This window comes from Brachycentrus maculatus, unplaced genomic scaffold (assembly GCF_059751285.1).
Source record: "Brachycentrus maculatus isolate JH-2025_06_01 unplaced genomic scaffold, ASM5975128v1 h1tg000050l, whole genome shotgun sequence".
NCBI lineage: Eukaryota > Metazoa > Arthropoda > Insecta > Trichoptera > Brachycentridae > Brachycentrus > Brachycentrus maculatus.
The window spans coordinates 1,798,422-1,817,110 of NW_028280804.1; the positions used below are offsets into that span (position 1 = coordinate 1,798,422).

At 33.1% G+C, this 18,689-nt stretch overlaps 1 protein-coding gene across 1 annotated transcript; it reads right to left on the minus strand.

Annotated features, from left to right (window-relative positions):
- Positions 1-175: 175 nt before the first annotated feature.
- Positions 176-18,689, minus strand: Polr3A (RNA polymerase III subunit A). The gene is made up of 26 exons (XM_088277863.1): positions 18,508-18,689; positions 18,288-18,423; positions 17,984-18,133; positions 17,009-17,350; positions 15,163-15,317; positions 14,472-14,649; positions 13,933-14,070; positions 13,634-13,831; positions 13,186-13,310; positions 12,961-13,072; positions 12,651-12,883; positions 12,148-12,248; positions 11,437-11,572; positions 11,212-11,325; positions 9,995-10,194; positions 8,973-9,086; positions 8,162-8,319; positions 7,036-7,208; positions 6,386-6,490; positions 6,004-6,193; positions 4,916-5,134; positions 3,827-3,945; positions 2,943-3,155; positions 2,488-2,581; positions 1,578-1,778; positions 176-803 (listed from the first exon to the last, which is right to left on the minus strand). Exons 1-26 carry the CDS (start codon positions 18,549-18,551, stop codon positions 591-593), a joined length of 4,161 nt encoding a protein of 1,386 aa, XP_088133989.1. The 5' UTR covers positions 18,552-18,689; the 3' UTR covers positions 176-590.

Consider the following 18,689-nt stretch of genomic DNA (forward strand, 5'->3'; position numbering starts at 1 on the left):
AAAAGATGCATTGTGTAAATTGGTGATTGAAGCATCACAGGTCGTATAATCACAAGAAATCAATCTTTTCCCAACTATTATTTGTCAGCTTCCGTGGTGTTATGGTCAGGACGCTTGACTACCATACTGGAGGTCCCGGATTCAATTTCTAGGGGGGGGTCAAATAAATATGTGATTTTTTCACTGTAATATTTATTCAATATTACCCTGACTGGTATCTGAAGTGGAGGGCTGATCACCTTTCCTTCATGCGTTAATGGTCAAGACAACAATGCATTTACATGGTGCATTGCCCTTTGCACCATCGGGTGTAGATAAGTGTGAAAAAATTTGGGTTAAATGATTACAATAAGCTTCATACCATAGTGTATGTTGTATACCCACACAGTTTTGTTTTGGTAGCAATTTAAATATCTAGAGTTTTCCTTGATCTCTCTACTTTCTTTAAATATTTCATTTAAAATAAATAGCACTTACATTGTGATTGAAAAAATAAAATAAAATAGACAACAGAAATAAAAGTCATTGAGAAATAATAACAATACATTATATTATTTATAAATTATGTACATTCTGCGATTGTATCAAATTTATTCCCAAATGGAATGGTGGAAACACGGCTGATCGAAGATGAGCTTCCTCGGCTGTGGCTGTTCGGGGATATCGTGGTTGTGAAGCAGTTTGAATATTCCTGTACCGATAGCAGCGGGAATGCCCATGATGATGGACTCGGAGACTCCCTCCATGGCATCAGCTTGGCCGTAGTATGCTGCATCAAACAGGTGGTCAGCAGTCTTCTCAAACTGAAAACAAATTGGTTGACATGTTTATCTTTTTTGGCAAACTGACATCTAGATGCAATCTATGTCATGTAACAGAATTTTCAATTTTCTTTTTCTGTAGTAAAACTTCATATTTTAACCCTGATTTGTACCGAATGGTGTATAGGGCATTTCACCCAAAAAGTCAGTAGGTACATTATATTGCACTTATTCTTCATATTTTGATTAATTTTTTCATATAATCATTAATAACTGCTTGTGGCATACAACGTTAATCCGTTTATACAACTAAATCAGGTTAAATACATTATCAATTTAGTGAAAACAGAATAAACTGGGAAAAGTGCTATTTTTTCGTTCCCCAAAAGGCAGATAGTTTGCCAGAAACTGCCTCATGACAGTTGCATATGTAATTAATAATAGACGAGAGTGAGTCGATTTGTCACCTCAGGATCTACAGATGCTCACAGACATAACAATCGGGTATGCTAACTCTACTTATTGCTGTTTATCTTATACAGTTCATATCTCCAATGATTTTATATGAACACATTGTTGTCAGACAGTTTTTTATCAAACCCGACCCTAATTAGTATACTAATTGGGTTCATATATTAATCACAAGTAACCGCGAACCCAATTCCGATCTATACAATATTTTTTGGCATCTTCCGCTCACCAAAAGAAAGCAAATAAAACGCTTATAAGCGTCTCCCGCTCTCTACCAACAGTATGTAAAATATGCGTTTCTCACAAACAACGTGTTAAGTTGCAAAAAAAAAAGTATATTATTACAGAAGCGAGATTGAGGACGGATTCCTTCATCCTGGCGAGTCCATATCGTGTGATGCCAAGTACTTCTCCGCGTGCTGTCATCTGTCCGGCCAGCAGCATCATATGACGGTAGTCCACTGACATGCCGTGCCCCTCCATTACCTCCTTGATCTCGTGCATGATGGTGGTCTTGGCAGCTTCCACGCCCAGGGTTTGATACACCTGGAAACAGTGTGCGGAATGCAGGTTAGTATAAAGCAACAATATTCTAAAACCTCATCCATTTTCACAGCTTTTCATCTGTGAGTATCTAATATTATTTTTGGATTATCATGGCATGTGTCATCTTCTGTTTAACAGCGTTAGTAGAACAGCTTAATAATAAATTGCTAATTAACTAGGGTTGAAAGTCACATCTCAAATGATAAAATAACCTATGAATGTTAATAATAATCATGTGCGTACTTATAGTTTACATATCTGGCTTTAACTATACAGTATATTAAATATTATTCATAGATATCCAATCTAGATATCAATTTGCTAATTGCTTAGATTTGTATCAGAAGAAAATAATCATTTAAAATAATTAAGAATTTCACAAAAATATTAACTCTTGTATTGTAGTGAGTTATTTCCATTGATAATTATTTCTCATAAAATCATCAGTGACTATGAATGAAAATTTCATGCGAAAAATTGATTACCGTGAATTGAATTTCATCTATTTTTAATAATGTTTTTTTCCTAAGTTATTGATATTTACAGTATGAATTTTGAATGTGAAAATTAAAGGGTTTTTAAAAGTAGTAAGTAAATTAATTTTAATTTACTACAATCACTTATTTTTTCTTCAAATCATCGAGTTTATGATAAAAGAAAAAATGTGTGAAAATAAGTTTCGATTCCACTTATATGGTTTGCAACTTACCTCCCAAATATTGTTAGATGTGGTCTTATTCCCGTTAACACCATATGTTGCCATCACATCTCGTAAACCATCGCCTTCCACGCAAAGCTTGTATCTAAAAAATATATTTTTATTATTGATGGCATTAGCTTATATGAGGTTGTCCACCACCCGAAATTTTACCGTCCAGCAGTCTGGTTTTGAAAAATGAAAGCGACTACGGCAGTTTAGCGTGACCGAATTTACGCGCAGCGTGTTCACGCACCGATCAAGAGCACCAATCCGAAGAAAGATGGACAAAAGCACAAGCCAATCATCCGTTTTATATGCTAACTGTCGTGCCGGTCGGTAAAATTCCGTGTAGTGCACAAACGAATTGAAAACAGGGAGAAGAAACATTAGATGCGTATGCTTGTCGACATTATAATGAAATATTTATGGATTTAATTAACATTAAATGAAATGGTGGTATTTACTTGACGGGAGTTTTAGTGTCATCGCAAGCTATGACAGCTCGGGACACGTGACTGAGTCCTTTGATGATGACCCGGGGCACCTGCTGCGCCAGCAGCTGCAGGGCCATGTTCAGGGCGTGGCTGTGCTTGTTGATGTCCGGGGAGATGGTCAGGATGGAGTCCCCCACCACTGTCACATTATTCGGTTTCAACTTCAACTTTGATGTGCATAATCTATAATGAAATTGTTTATAAATGTTTGTACATTAATATATAATACATTGTTTGTAATACATTTGGCGTTTATTTTGTAGAACTTTATGTATTAAATTTATTTAATTTATGTATTAAATGTTAAATCCAACACTGATTTTTGAGTCTACTAAGTTGTATTTTATTATTTAAAAAAACAAATAAAAATCAATTTTGTGACAATTGTTTCGACTAGTTATGGTCACAAAATAGATTTTTTTGTGTTTTTTTAGTCTAACATTTAATATTTGTCAACTGGGCACACATTACTGTGTGGATAAATGGAAAAAATGAAAATAGAAATACGTTTTTAATATGCATAACTTCATAATACATACTTATGAAGTGACGAAAATATCAAAAAATCTATGAAACAATAATGTAATCGAAAACATCAAAATGCCAGCAAAAAAGTGAGAGTAGCTGTCACGAAGCACGCTGGCCGCCATGAGCATGAATATGAGATGTCAAGTAGTGTGATTGTTGCTGTTATGTTTAACAGATGTTGCTGCTATTGAGATAAGGCTGTCTAAAAAAAATTTACCATTTTGTCATGTTTTTAATTTTTATTTATATTGATGGATAAAATAAATTTTAAAGCAATAGATGAACATATACATTTTTATTTACATGGCTTTGTAAATTTTACTCACGAGTATCGGATGGATTCCGCATTCACTTCTAAACTTAGCAGTTTGATCCTCTCAGTGTTTAAACGAATCAGCAAGAAACAGTCTTCTCTCAAATACACTTCTTCTATGTAAGTTGTTATCTGCAAGAATGGAAATATGAAGTAGTCAACAGCGTTGTCAATAAAGACCCATTTTTAGAATACAATTTATCAGCAAATTTGAAGCTAGAAAACCTATGTTAGAATACACTGTATAGAATTGTAGTATGCCGGGAAGCATATAAGGTGTGTTTTATATTTCCATGTTGAGATGTCAAAAAAGTTTTAGTACCTTTATGATTCTGGTTTAATTATATTGAAGTAAAAAATCAATACAAATAATAAAAATATCTAGTATTAAGACTTTATTTTAAAACATCAACAAACCATGCATGTGTTTATTGTTTTGTATGTATTGTTCCACTCCAGTACTAAGGGTTAAAAGCGGATTAATCTCATTCAAGATCTGTGTTAAGTGAGATAATCTTAAACTGAACAAAACAATAGCAATACAAGCGACATAGGCGTAGAACGGAGTAAAAAATATGTAAAAACTGCGAGAAGTCTAAAAATTAGAATAAGAGAACATCGCCGTGGACTAACAAGTAATCATTTTTCAGAATTTGCAAATCATATCATGGAAACTAACCACTTATTTGACTCTCATACACTTAAATTATTACACTCTGTTACAAATAAAGGTCAAGTCATGAATAATTTAGAAATACATAAAAATTTTAATTTAGACAAAACGTTAATTAATAATATACTGTTTCAAAATACGTCACCATTATTATCAATGTTTCCTTTTACAAAAAATCTTGTTCCTTCACCCCTTCCCTATATTTATTAACCTATATATACCCCTTAATATATTTTTTGTTCGTTAGTTTTAATTTTTACAAGAATATGAAAACATCTTTAAGTTTTCGAAACTAGTCGTATATATAAATAAAACTCATTAAGTGGTATATTCAAGTGTTTAATTTTAAAAAAATAATCAACAAGTCATTCCACAAAGTTAATACCGAATCGATAAATGATATGGAAAATATGTAATGAAATTGAATACCTCTCCAAGCGTGGTCTTCTCAATCCTTCCCTTGACCTTCCTGGCAAACTCCTGGTCCAACGGGTCTATGAGTTCAGCCGTGATGATGGGTGTCGAGATGTTCTTGCTAACGTTGATGATCTCCTTGATACGGGGCACTCCCTGGGTGATGTTCATGGAAGCTACTCCGGCGAAATGGAACGTCTTCAGGGTCATCTGGGTACCGGGCTCTCCGATGCTCTGAGTTCATCAAAATCCATTTATAATAATAATTAAATTATTATTTTTCTTAGTCTTACCGGCACTAGATAGTGAATAGGGCAGTGCAGATTGACTGACGATTGATTAATTGATTATGAGATGATCGGTCCTGCACTACAGGTACTGGTTCATCCGTCATTGGACAGGATGAACCAGTACCTGTAGTGCAGGACCATTTTATTTTTTATTTTTGAATTTGTATAGTTGAGATAGTATCTACAATAAAAAGAAGGATGTTTTCAATATGTAACGCAGTCGGACGCTATTCAGGGTTGTATTTGTGGTGTTACCAAATTCCCTTCTTAAGAAAAAAAAAGAAGAAAAAAAACATGAAGTATTCTTTACAATGTTGACATGTTTGTTACAATTTTTAAAAAATTCATTGATATTTCATCCTTAAAAAATAGCCAATGCGGGATTTTTTATAGTTACCACAAAATGGGCTAAAATATGAGTTCAAAATAGTCAACCAATGGTAGGTTGTAAGTCTTGTGAATGCAGACATCCACATTCCCCCCATATAAAAATATTGGAGGTACATAATGGTAAAACACAAACAATGAATAAAAACAAAGTAAGTCACTTTATTATGCTCTACAACTATGCTTTGCAAATAATATAATAATATAATAAAACCCTTATCCACACCCTAATGGTGCATAGGGCACTGCGTCATATAAACGCAACGTTATCTTGATCGTTTACACGTGAAGGAAAGGTGATCAGCCCTCCGCTTCAAGTACCAGTCCAGGGTGTTATTGAATAAATATTACAGTGAAAAAATCACTCATATTTATTTTTGCAAATAATACTAAACCATTTTTTTAAATACTTAGTAAGATGAATACCTGAGCAGCCAATGCACCGACAGCTGTTCCGGGCTCGATGATACTCCTCATGTATTTACTTTTACAAGTGGTAAGGAATACGACAACTTGCGATACTGTCAGCCTCTCCAGTTCCATGGCAATCGGACCGCAGTTTCGGTATTTTGCATGCAAACAATTCACTTTAGCGGCGACGGCGCGAAGGAAATTTCTGTAACTCAAATATACATGAGGAACAAGAATCAAATAGGATACAAATCTTTTTCAATGTAAACGGTCAATAAAATAAACTTTAACACCACTGATCCTCATTGATCCGATCAAACGATCATTTATAGAGGAAATTGAAACAGTTCCTGATTATGTTAGTAATAAAAAGAATAAGAAAAGAAAAGTATCTTACAAAAGCTCAAGTTTGAATTCTGGACTGCAAGATTTGAAGTCTTCCATTTCTAGTGTTTCTTCAGCAGCTGCAATGATGGCATCTCCGGAAAGTGATTCCTCCTCCCTATAAAAATAGACACAAATTACATCATTTTTATTTTTATTATAGATGTCGAAGGATCTCCATGGATCGAAGATGGAAAAGGAATATGGAAGTCTTTGGTCATGAAGGACACCATTGCTATATGAAGAAGGAAATCTTATTCTTCTTACCCTTATTGATGCAATATTAAGTTGATCTTTAATTATATGAAAGCAAGGTCTTCTGCCTGTGTGGAGGCGGAAATAAAAGAAGAAAGTTAGGTAGGAAAAAGACAGTAGCCGCAATTTCCAACTCGAGGTTGCATACACATACTTGTACAAGTCTTTTAAGACCAAAAAAATATGTATGCATGGTATGAATTTTTAAAGTTAACTCGCATTTGTGTGTTTGTATACTTGGGATGTAATTTTTGTTTTAAAGACAAATATTACATCCCAAGTATTGAATGCATGATGACAATATTCCTGTATGCATAATTCTTAAAAGTAATTGAGATAATTTCTTTCACTTGAATAAAATAATAAAATAACAAATAAATTAAAATTTCTACAAGAAAAAATACAAACCTGGATGGACATTTAGCTCTGGTATCGTAAAGCACCCGGTTAAGATCAACGGGTTTGTCTTTAGCTTCCATATAGGAAGGGTCCAGTCCATCACTTCCGTACTTGAATTCTACAACTTCACCCACGGCATTCCGGACTGTCATGTCGTAGTGCAGCACCAGATCTTCCAAAGACTACAACATCGACAATATAAGACATCAATAAGTGATTAACTAAAATTTATCATAAATACTGGTATTTTTGAGATAAATAATGGTATAATTGTTAATTGTTATAGTTGTGCGCCTCCGTAGTGTGATGGTCAGCACGCTCGGCTATTGTTCTGGAGGTCCCGGGTTCGATACCCAGGGGGGGTTAAATAAATATAAATGATTTATTCACTGTAATATTTATTCAATATTACCCTGGACTGGTACCTGAAGCGGAGGGATGATCACCTTTCCTTCATATGTAAACGATCAAGATAACACTGCGTTTATATGAAGCAGTGCCTTATGCACCATTGGGGTGCGGATAAGGGTTTTATTATTATTATTATTATTATAATTGTTTCTTGAAACATATTTTATATCCAAAGTACTTGAAAACTGTATAAAACATGTTTTGTGACATCAGAGAATCCAATTATTTGTGACAAGTGTCATATTAGACCATGTGACATGTGACCATCAACTAGTGCTTGCATAAAATACTTATCCCGATAGTACAAACTTAAAAATAGTACACTTTATGCATTACTGCGGAAATAAATCATACTGAACCTCTACCTATTGTTTGATTTTATGTATTAAAGGTAAACAATTGGGATTATTTCATAATTGAGCTAAATGTCCCAGTCCTAATGTGTCCTGATTAATGCGTTTACTGCATATAAAATAATGTCACACAGATAAACTTAAATTTGCAAATTTTTGAAAACCCATAACATTATTCAACATGAAATTCTACCTTCTATTTAAACATCATAAATAAGTGTGTTTCTTTGTGTTAATAAAACACATAAAGCCAGCTACGAATCTTTATCTTTATTCAACACGACTCTCGGATTTAACGGGAGCCGTGTTAGACACACAGAATGTGTTAAGCGGATTGACTGTATTTAGTAAATTTAGGTAATGAGGTTTACTTTAACAAGTCGCCTCTGCAAGTATCCAGTCTCGGCAGTCTTGACAGCCGTGTCGACAAGCCCCTCTCGGCCTCCCATGGTGTGGAAGAAGAACTCGGTCGGAGTCAAGCCAGAATAAAAACTGTTCTCAACGAAACCGCGAGCTGCAGGTATTTTTGCTAGAAATTCAAAGAAAGACATGTTGTACTAAAGATTTAATTTAATAAGGACTAAGTCTTGAAGAAAAAGCTATTTGCTTCGAAACTGATGGATATTAATATAAGGTTTAAATAAGATATAAACTATTATTTATTTGGTATTAACTTTGTGGAATGACATGTTGATTATTAAAAATATAATACTTGTATTAGACCACTAATTGAGTTTTACTTCACACGACTAGGTTTTGTGATCACCTGTCCATTAAAACATAAGTTGTTTTCGAAACTTCTTCTAACCGTTATCCACACCCAATGGTGCATAGGGCACTGCATCATAAAAACGCAGTGATATCTTGATCGTTAACCCATGAAGGAAAGGTGATCAGCCCTCCTCTTCAGGTACCAGTCCAGGGTAATATTGAATAAATATTAGATCGAAAAAAATCACATTAATTTATTTGACCCTTCCCCCCTGGGAATCGAACCTGGGACCTCCAGAACGGTAGCCGAGCGTGCTGACCATTACACTACGGAGGCGGACACCTTTTTGAAACTAGTTGTGGGAAATAATATTCATTAATGGTTTAATACAAGTGTTTAATTATTAATAAGATATAGTGATTTTATAACAATTACAAGTTATTTTGTTAGTAACTGTCTATTATACTTACAGTGCCTTTCAAAATGAGGGAGTGATCTATCTTCAAAGCCATTTGGTACTCTTTTACCATTCAAAGCTTGTTGGCCGACACATGCTATCATTTGGGATATATTGATGTTTGAACCTAAAAGAAAAGAAAAGTTTAACAATACATACATTTTCTTCTTACCCATAACTGAACCTCATGGTTATCTTTGATGACACTGTATCAATCGAAAATCGTAATTTACAAAGTAATCAAGTCCTGTGCTGCAACTACCAGTCCAGGGCATATTAACTTCCAATGGGTGAAATACCCGGCAAGAAACGAATAAGCACAATGATCTAATAAGTGCTCTTCTTATACTTGCTTCAATTATACTTATATATTAAATAACAAAATATTCAATATTTCGTAACTGAATATAAATATTAAAAAAATAAGGTTTTTTTATTAACAGTTTTTTCATCTCTCATGTATCAGATGGAGCTTTGATTGTATCATTTTTATCACTCAATAAAATATCAAATCTACATAAAATAATTGAACTAATTGTTTTTGGAGTTACTTTGTGATGATATTTATCCATTTTAAATTTTTTCCATTAAAGAATAATAAATTTAAAAAACAGTATCCATACCTTCCTCATTTTTCAACATCCCAACAACACAACCCTCAAATGTAAGTTTTACAGTTTCACAAATGTTTTATAATGATATTGAATATATTGAAACTTAAAATTTATTCATGTAAAGTGGTATTTATAAGGTGCAATTTAAATACAAAAAAGATAGTTGATCATAATGAATTGAGTATTTTTTTTTAATTCAAAATAATATTATGGAATGACATCTAAAAAAATGACATCTACTTTAAAATTCCAGTTTTATGAATATAAGAAATGTCGCCTAGACATAGGAAGGAATAGTGAGGGGCAGAACTGTCGTTTATAGAATAATAGTAAAAAAATAATTATATCATGTATCTAATGGATACATTGTACCTATCAGAGGGTTGAATCAATATCAGAGTGAAAAGGAGATCATAATAACCTTTGGAGCCACTCTGCGCCATGATCAGCGGGGCATTGGTAGGATGCAGTTCCCGGAAACAGGCCTTGGCAGCCAGCTCCCTGATGCTGGAGAGCTCATTGAGCATCACGGCCTCGAGGGTCTGCTCCACGGAGCATCCTGGCTGGCACTGCAGAGTGCCCCTCTCCATCTCGCGGATGTACTCATCACACTTGCCGTAACTGAGGAATTGAAATACATTACTTACTTATACTCATTCATATCGTAGTCGTACAGGAGAAAGTGACTAACTAACAAAACGTAAAATGTTCAGGAGGGCCATTTAACCGTTATTACACTCTTGTTATCAATACAGTTAGTCATTTTTTACAAATCAATAAATTATACTTCCAAGTTTAAAACTTTTTTCAGGTCAACATTAATCTAGTAAGATGTCAAATAGTCAAAAATCACGTTTTTATAAAAAATGCACTTAATCATTTTCTCCTGTATGAGGACGATATATACAAACCACAATGACTTCTCCACGTTAATAGTAATAATGTTTGCATTTTCACCTGTTGATGAGAACATCTATAATTATCGAAAGTCATATTTTACATTAAAAAAACTCTATAAAGTGGTCTTAAACCAGTGTTTTTTTTTTTTTTAAATAAGCTAATTTCTATAGCGGTGTTATGTAAAAAATCACCCCAAGGGGCTTCATGACATATCTCTAGATATTATTTCTTGGTAAGTAAGCGAAACTTTTTGATTGTTTATAGCAAAATATATACAATAGCAGAATAAACCTTTAGGTGACACAAGATACATATTGTCCTAGCTACTGCTACTATTCTTTTTCTTCCTAATATTCTTCATCCATTGCCTTTTTTATACATATAGCAGTAAAGTCCTTCGCTGAAATCACCTATCCTATGAAATATATTCCACTCCTAAATCGGAGAATCTCTAGTTTACGACTGATTGCTATACGCCGGGTCGATCCAATGTGACAAGGTAATCAGTTCTGCACTCTGGATAATTGGATACAGGAGTAGAATAAATTTTAATACATTACATATGGATAACATCAGTTAAGGAGGAAGAATATTAGGTAGAAAATGGGTTTCAAACCTGTAGCATACTAATTTAAGTAAGTTTAACAAATACAAACAAATTGTTTGAGGATATTAGACGTTGACAAAAAACTTGGACAGTGACTATTCCCCACCATATGTTTAGTTAACATTTCATACCCGGACTGTAGGAGCTTGTTTTTTGCTTCGATTAGTTGCTTGCCAGGAGTTACATCAATTATTCCAAAACTAAATCCTCGGTTCATCATGTAATACGACGCCATTCGTGCTAACCTGTGAACAGCACACAAACAATCTTAAGTTGAATTAAACTACTTAAAAAATCCTTACAAAAAAAAACAGATATTAAAACAGAAAAAAAATTAATAAAAATAATTTACAGACCTCCACATTCCTTTGACTGCATGCTCTTCCCCCCAATCTCTGAGTAGAATGTAAAATATACTTGTCTTAGTACCAGAGCCCAATGTACTCTTATCCATGGAGCCGCACAGCAACTCGGAATTTCTTATTATCACATCTACAAAATAGACCCAAATTATTATACAATTCAAAAATATATTCCTTATGATGAACAGCAATCGTTGATATGAAGGCAACAAGAAAGTTTTATCATTCACAGTGCATATGACCTGGCATTGGCCTTTGTTGTTGTTGTTGGATTACCTATTGGCGTCTAAATGACTGAATTCTAGCTACAGCTGCAAAAACACTTGTTTCTACTTAGGCTACAAATTTGAAATTTTTATAGTGAGCGTTTTTACTCTTTGTGATTAAAGTTATTAAATTTCATGTACATATTTCTTTTTTCAGAAACATTCTGTTTCAGAAACACTTACTAGTGGCGTTGGCCGACTAAAGTGATAACAAAATTTTATTTTTATTCCAAACCTTAATAGATTACAAAGAAAACTTTTATTAAGGTAGAATTGTGTATACGCTGTGTAACATAAACAATTCTGCTTGCATAAAAATATGCGACATCTGTTTTTATCTAAATTTATATCCTCCAGTGACTTAATCCAGTGTTTGAGGACAATTAAATAATAAAATAAAATAGAGTACAGCTAAATATATAATTTTTACTATACATACAGGAGTCTTGAACACACATGTCTAAATTTGATGTATAATTTTTCCCCTTTGTCTGAAGATTTGCATTTACTATGCATCGCTTATTTGGTTTTAAAATCAAGCTGAAAGAAAGGAAAGTTTATATTAAAAGAACTGTTTGTATATATATTTGAAAAATTTATGACGTACATAAATAGGTTTTTAGTTGTTGCTAATTTTCAATGGGAAATTTCTTTATTTTATTTATTGTTTCGGCATTAACTCTGTGGTAAGACATGTTACAATGATTAAAGAAAACACTTGTTTTTTACCACTTGAGTTTTATCATTCAGGTCTGTATAATAACTATAGTCTGTATAATAAAAGTTATTATACAGACCTGAATGATGGAAGTTTAACTTCTGAAACATGTAGTCTATAATAAAACTCAAGTGGTAAAAAACAAGTGTTTTCTTTAATCATTGGAAATATCTTTCAAATTTTGGTCTCTTTAACAAGATTTTACTACAGTACATGATAGTTACCTAAACACTTGTTTGCCAGTCCACATACACCGTGGTTTCAGTATCGCCGGGATGGGCATGTCAATCTTCATAGTGGCATCCTTGCCAGCAAGCAGACAAGCAGCCAATTGGTACACTTGTTCCTTTGTTAAAAAACAGTCTCTTTGGGTGAGCAAATACCCCCCCGTAATAAAATCTTGAGTTGCCGCAATCAACAGTTCCCCGTTTCTTGGTGTAACTAAATTAGATTTATTCTGAAAAAGTATATATTCTTTATTAAATATAAATTCAAGAAGTTGATTATTTTGTAGTGATTCGATGATCAACTTACGCCCATTAAAATCAATGCTTCAGCTCTTGCTTCTTCGGTTTGCGGTAAATGAAGATTCATTTCATCGCCATCGAAATCAGCATTATATGGTGTGCATACGCATTCATTGAATCTACAAAAATCACATACATATAATTTATTTTGTAATCTAGTATTTACATATTATTATTTCCATTCGAACTTTTGAAAATCATTCATTACATTTTTTTTTTAAACTGAAATTACCTGAAAGTCCTTTGTGGCTGAACTTTGGCTCGGTGACACATAATGGAAAGTTTATGAAGCGAGGGTTGTCTGTTAAAAAGGACTACATCATCATCAACAAGATGCCTTTCAACAACGTCACCACACTGAAAAAAAAATGCTTATTTATGCATGATATTACATACTTCACGTCTTTTTGACGACCTGTTATAGGCAGAATGTTATTCTATACACTTGATTCTTGCACACAGATTTCCTGCCTCTAATTCCAGTGAACTTCATATCCATAATGAAATCTGACATATTTACATGCAAGCAATTAATATAACTTATTATGTCAAGTCTTTTATCAAATTTCTCATATTCTACATATATTTTTTTGTGTTTAAAGGTACAATATGTTATGAAATTGAACAACGTGTTTTTGTAGTATTGAGGACGATATGTTATGTAGAACTGAAATGGGTACCTTTAATTCCTGCGCTATCTTTTCCCTGTTTCCGTACTTGAGAAACTTCTTAAAAGCTGATCCCCTCTGTTGTACGTAATTAGCGCCTGGATGTTTATCCGGACCATTACAAACCAGGGAACGAAGCCATTGCAAGTTAGCAGGAAATACCTTCTCTGGATATGTCAATATTTTTGCCACATGAACAGGGACGCCAACCTGATAAATGAACAAAAAATAAGTACTATATTTTTAATGCTTATTATTATAAATTATTCAACTCAGATAAAAATTTATTTTTAAAAAATGTATTAAGTGACCTGCTGTATTTGAAGATTGGGATCCGGAGAAATGACAGTTCTGCTGGAGAAATCAACTCGCTTTCCGGACAGATTACCTCTAAATCGACCTTGTTTGCCTTTCAATCTCTGAACAAGACCTCTTCCAGGTTTTTTTGGCTAAGAAAGTAAGAAAACATTTTTTATTATTACATCTATACATTCCACCTCCGTAGTGTAATAGTCAAGCACGCTCGGCTACCGTTCTGGAGGTCCCGGGTTCGATTCCCAGGGGGGGTCAAATAAATATAAGTGATTTTTTTACTCTAATATTTATTCAATATTACCCTGGACTGGTACCTGAAGCGGAAGGCTGATCACCTTTCCTTCGTGTGTTAACGATCAAGATAACACTGTGTTTGTAATGCAGTGCCCTATGCACCATTGGGGTGCGGAAAAGGGTTTGAATGAATAATATTAATTAAAGGGCATAAATTACATTTGCCCCTTCTGTATACTACTGGGAAAAAAAACCCACTGTTATAAATGAGATGCACCAACAGAATGCTGTAATGACTTACTTGCATGGCAATCGGAATACCGGACATTTCGCTGTTAATGTATAAAGCGCAATGTAGTTGCAGATAATCCCAATCTTCTTGGATTAATTCTATTTTCCCCCCACTGGACATATGTTTTTGAATCACGTCATTAATTAGCAATATTTCAGACTGCTTCATTGTGAGGTCATCCTCATTTCTGTAATTTAATCAAATTAAACATTTTTAAAAATATATTATTGCATGGCATCATACACTTCATGCCTCAGAATGAGTGACATTAACAAAAAAATTGTTAATGATTAAAAATAAAGTTCAATGAATTGGTATGAGACGTGGCTGCTACTCAGATTACAGAAAAAATGTACATGTAAGTTAATTTTATTTTTATACATCGAAAAATCATATTTGTTTACAAACAAAACTTTAGACAAAAGACTTCCTAATTCTTTAATTAACATCCTCGCTGTTGAGAACATGCTAGGAATGTTCTATAGCCGTATGTGCATGTAAAGTTTTTTTTTTAACACTTTGTATTATTCATATCAATCCATAAATATAATGGTAGGTTTACTGCTAGAATGTCTTTCAACCAACCATCTATATTATCAGCAAGGCATTTGTGCAGTACATTCTCAATAAATTGGAACGACCCTCGTTCATATCTCAAGAAAATTTCATAGATTATGAAAATTTAAAAAACAAAACATACGTTCCAGGCTTCAGATCAGACACGACACTGGGTCTGATGCAGACTGGCGGAACTGGTATTCTGGTCAGAATAAGATCCTCAGGTCTGGAGCGAAGACTATTCATTCCTAAAAGCGGAACATCATCTTCTGGTATCCTACTTAGAAGTTTCCATACCTTGAAATAGAATAGATTTAATTAGCAGCTGCAGAAAATTTAAGTGCTGTAATTTTTTTTTTTAAAATGGGACTTAGTTTTTTTTTATCTGTGGACTTCTTAGTGTGGTTTTGTATACATTTAAACTCGAATAAAAGCACTAACTTTGTGATTATCCATTTTATAATTAAAATGTAACTTTGTAATTTTATAATTAAAATGTAATTTTTTAATATCAATATAAATATTTTATTATAACTTAATTATTATGTCTACCGGTTTCGAAGCTAACCGCTTCTTTATCAAGACTGATTGATTAATAATATTAAACAGTCTTGATAAAGAAGCCTTTAGACATTATAATTAAGTTATAATAAAATATTTATAGTGATTTTAACCCGTAAGCTGCGGATCGCATCTATTGTCGTTTTTTTACAGAAGTACCGTTGACTGCGGATCGCATGCATAGTCGTTTTTCAACTTTACGTACTTATATCAACACCTATGGATAATTTTTTGCACTTAAATTTGGTTCGAGGCATGGATAAATTAGTTCTCTTTGATTTTTTGTAATAAAATATCAAAATTATTTTAATTTAGTGTCAACTTTATCGTGAATACTTCGAATATCGTGATACGACAGCCGCGTCTTCTATACAGCCGCCATACTTTAGGCCGCGAGTCCGTAAATGTTAATATTTTTGTGTAAATACACCATAAAAACATAATAAGTAAAGTGCATTGTGTACTGTGAACATCTATGATGGATATCCGAAAGTTTCACTACAAAAAATAGGCAAAAATATGCTTTTTTTGTCAAAAATATTGTAATGTAAAATAATCCAGCACGGGACGGAAAGTTTGACACTCGAAATCGAGCAGCTTAGAGGTTAAAACAAAGTTACATTTTAATTATTGAATAAAATACATATCTGTTTTGGTTTGTTTAAAGTATTTAAGTTTTAAGTTTGGTCACAATTGAATTTTCTTTTTTTTTTGCAATTTTTATTCATTCAGAATCTTGGTTAATTTTTGGTTAATCTACGATGTGAAAAAACTTTTAAAAAGTTAATAAACCAAATTCAAAATCCTCAGATATAGTTTAGTTTGTAAGATGTTAATAATTACGACTGTTCTTAAATTGTCTTCACCACACCTCTCTTGCTCTTCCAACGATTTGTTCTATATGATTATCATCTAGATATATAGAATAAATTTTTACATTTTATTTCACTTATTTTTTGACATCTCATCAAAGATAAAGAAGAATATGGAAGTCTGGGCATTTACGGGGCTGACGACCGTCATAGGCTGGTTTAAGTGATCACTTTACACACGTGTAACATTCACCAATTCTACCCATTATTGACAACTACACTTCTCAAATTCTTGGAAGTTCTATATATATGAATCAATTTTTGAAACATTATTCTTGAATAACTATAACTTCACTAGAGACATCTATTGGTGAGATGAAAAGAAGCTTTTTATTAAGTAGAAACTCTTGTATTAGTATGTGAGGTCCGAATCCTGGATTACAATCACACACATAAGAAACGCCAGAAAATATCATTTTCATTTTCATTATTTAAGCTTATAATTTGACCAAAAAATAATATGAAAATAACTCCAGTAATTAGAGATAATCCAGATTTTGTGAATAAGTATTTGGACACCCTCAAAATGTTATTTTACAATTTTATTTAACTTACATTCAAAGGGTTCATATCAATTTGTAGGGCACTATTTAGCATTGTAGACAGTTCTCTGTTGGACTCCTTGGCTTCGTGCAACTCCCCGAGCACATTGACGACCATCGGATCAGTTGCCTTCTTGTTTCTGTACTTGTCGTGGATAATTTTCAATATGCCGGCGGGGCTCTTCTTGACCATGCCATTGACAACTCCGCAGTGAGGGCATTTTGTGGATTTCTTTGCCTTCTTCAATATCTGTGCTCGCATCGCCTTCCGCGTGAGATAGGATAAATTAGGATTCAGCAGACGTTTTCTAAAAACACTCTTATCCTGTTCTGGTATTAGAATCCGAGCACATTCCTTAAAAATACAAACAAATTAATATACATACATATATATATATATATATATATATATATATATATATATATATATATATATATATATATATATATATTATTTTTTTTATTTTTTATTTTTTTTATTTTTTTAAATATTTTCATCATGTAACATTTAGAGTTAATTATTATACGTATATATATTCTCCAAAATGGTGCATAGGGAACTGCATTGGATTACAGTAGTGTTAACTTGACCATTAAAAAAAACTAACGCTGAAGAGCAAAACTTTCTCATTAATATCTTACTATTTTAGAGGTTGAATACTAAAAGACGTAGTTGACCTGATAATGAAATGGTTATTCCGAAATCAATATTGTGAAGTAGAGTTTTTAAGTGGTACTACAAAGTGAACAATGAATGATAAGGATAGTGTTGTATTACCTGTACCACAAAGTTAAAAATGCTTTTAAAATATAAAATAAAATACTAAAAAATTAAACAAGTCACATGATACTCAATACTAAAATGGTTGATACAGTTACAGGGTGGTCATGCAGAGTCGTACACAAGATTGCTACGCCTTTTCAAAATCTCCCAAAAACCAATGGCGACCTGGAAAATATGTCCTTTTTCGTGTGAACCAGGGCTTACCTTGCAGATAGTTTGAAGAATATTGATGATTGACCTAAAATATCCAACGTGGAACACAGGCAGAGCTAATTCCAGGTAGCCATAGTGCCCTACGCACTCCCTTAAACCTCTTCCACACGTTTGACAATTGGCATCTTTTTGATTTGTCCCCTAAATCAAATATTAAAATGTTAAAAACAGTCAACATGATATGTGAAATTTAGAATGTTATATATATTTTTCTTGATTACTAAAACAGTGGCTAATTAAAAGCTAGGCATTAGTTGGCAAACTATTGTGAAGAAATTAAAAGAGTATATGTCACCATTCGCCTATCCAAAACACCATGTATTGCGGGAGTTCGTTGACCATCTTGAGAATATAAATTTTTCGTGACAACGTGAAGATGAGCCTGCTGCTGAATATTAGCCGCACTATCCACTCCAAAAGTTACGTGGGATCTAAAAAATCATTAATCGGTTTAAACAGATAACCTCAAATACAAATAAATGGAGAATTCGGAATTATCTTAACAGATGACTTACATTTTTCGAGCTACATCCGTTTCACGATACTGTTCTTTAGGCATTTTAACACTATTTAATTATCTCTGCTACTTACAAAAATACTGAGAATAATATTATTTCATAAACATGCTCAAATTGCCTATTTCCAGTTTGCGTCAATGTGTCAAACCGTGTCAAACAGTCTACGTCCATAGAAAAAT

What these genes read in the sequence shown, in the direction of transcription:
- Polr3A (XM_088277863.1), bottom strand. Translation starts at nt 18,551, where the DNA reads ATGCCTAAAGAACAGTATCGTGAAACGGATGTAGCTCGAAAAAT. An exon ending in ACGGATGTAGCTCGAAAAAT is followed by an intron (nt 18,424 to 18,507) that starts GTAAGTCATCTG and finishes ATGATTTTTTAG; the next exon opens with ATCCCACGTAACTTTTGGAG. An exon ending in TCGGTGCATTGGCTGCTCAG is followed by an intron (nt 5,135 to 6,003) that starts GTATTCATCTTA and finishes TGATGAACTCAG; the next exon opens with AGCATCGGAGAGCCCGGTAC.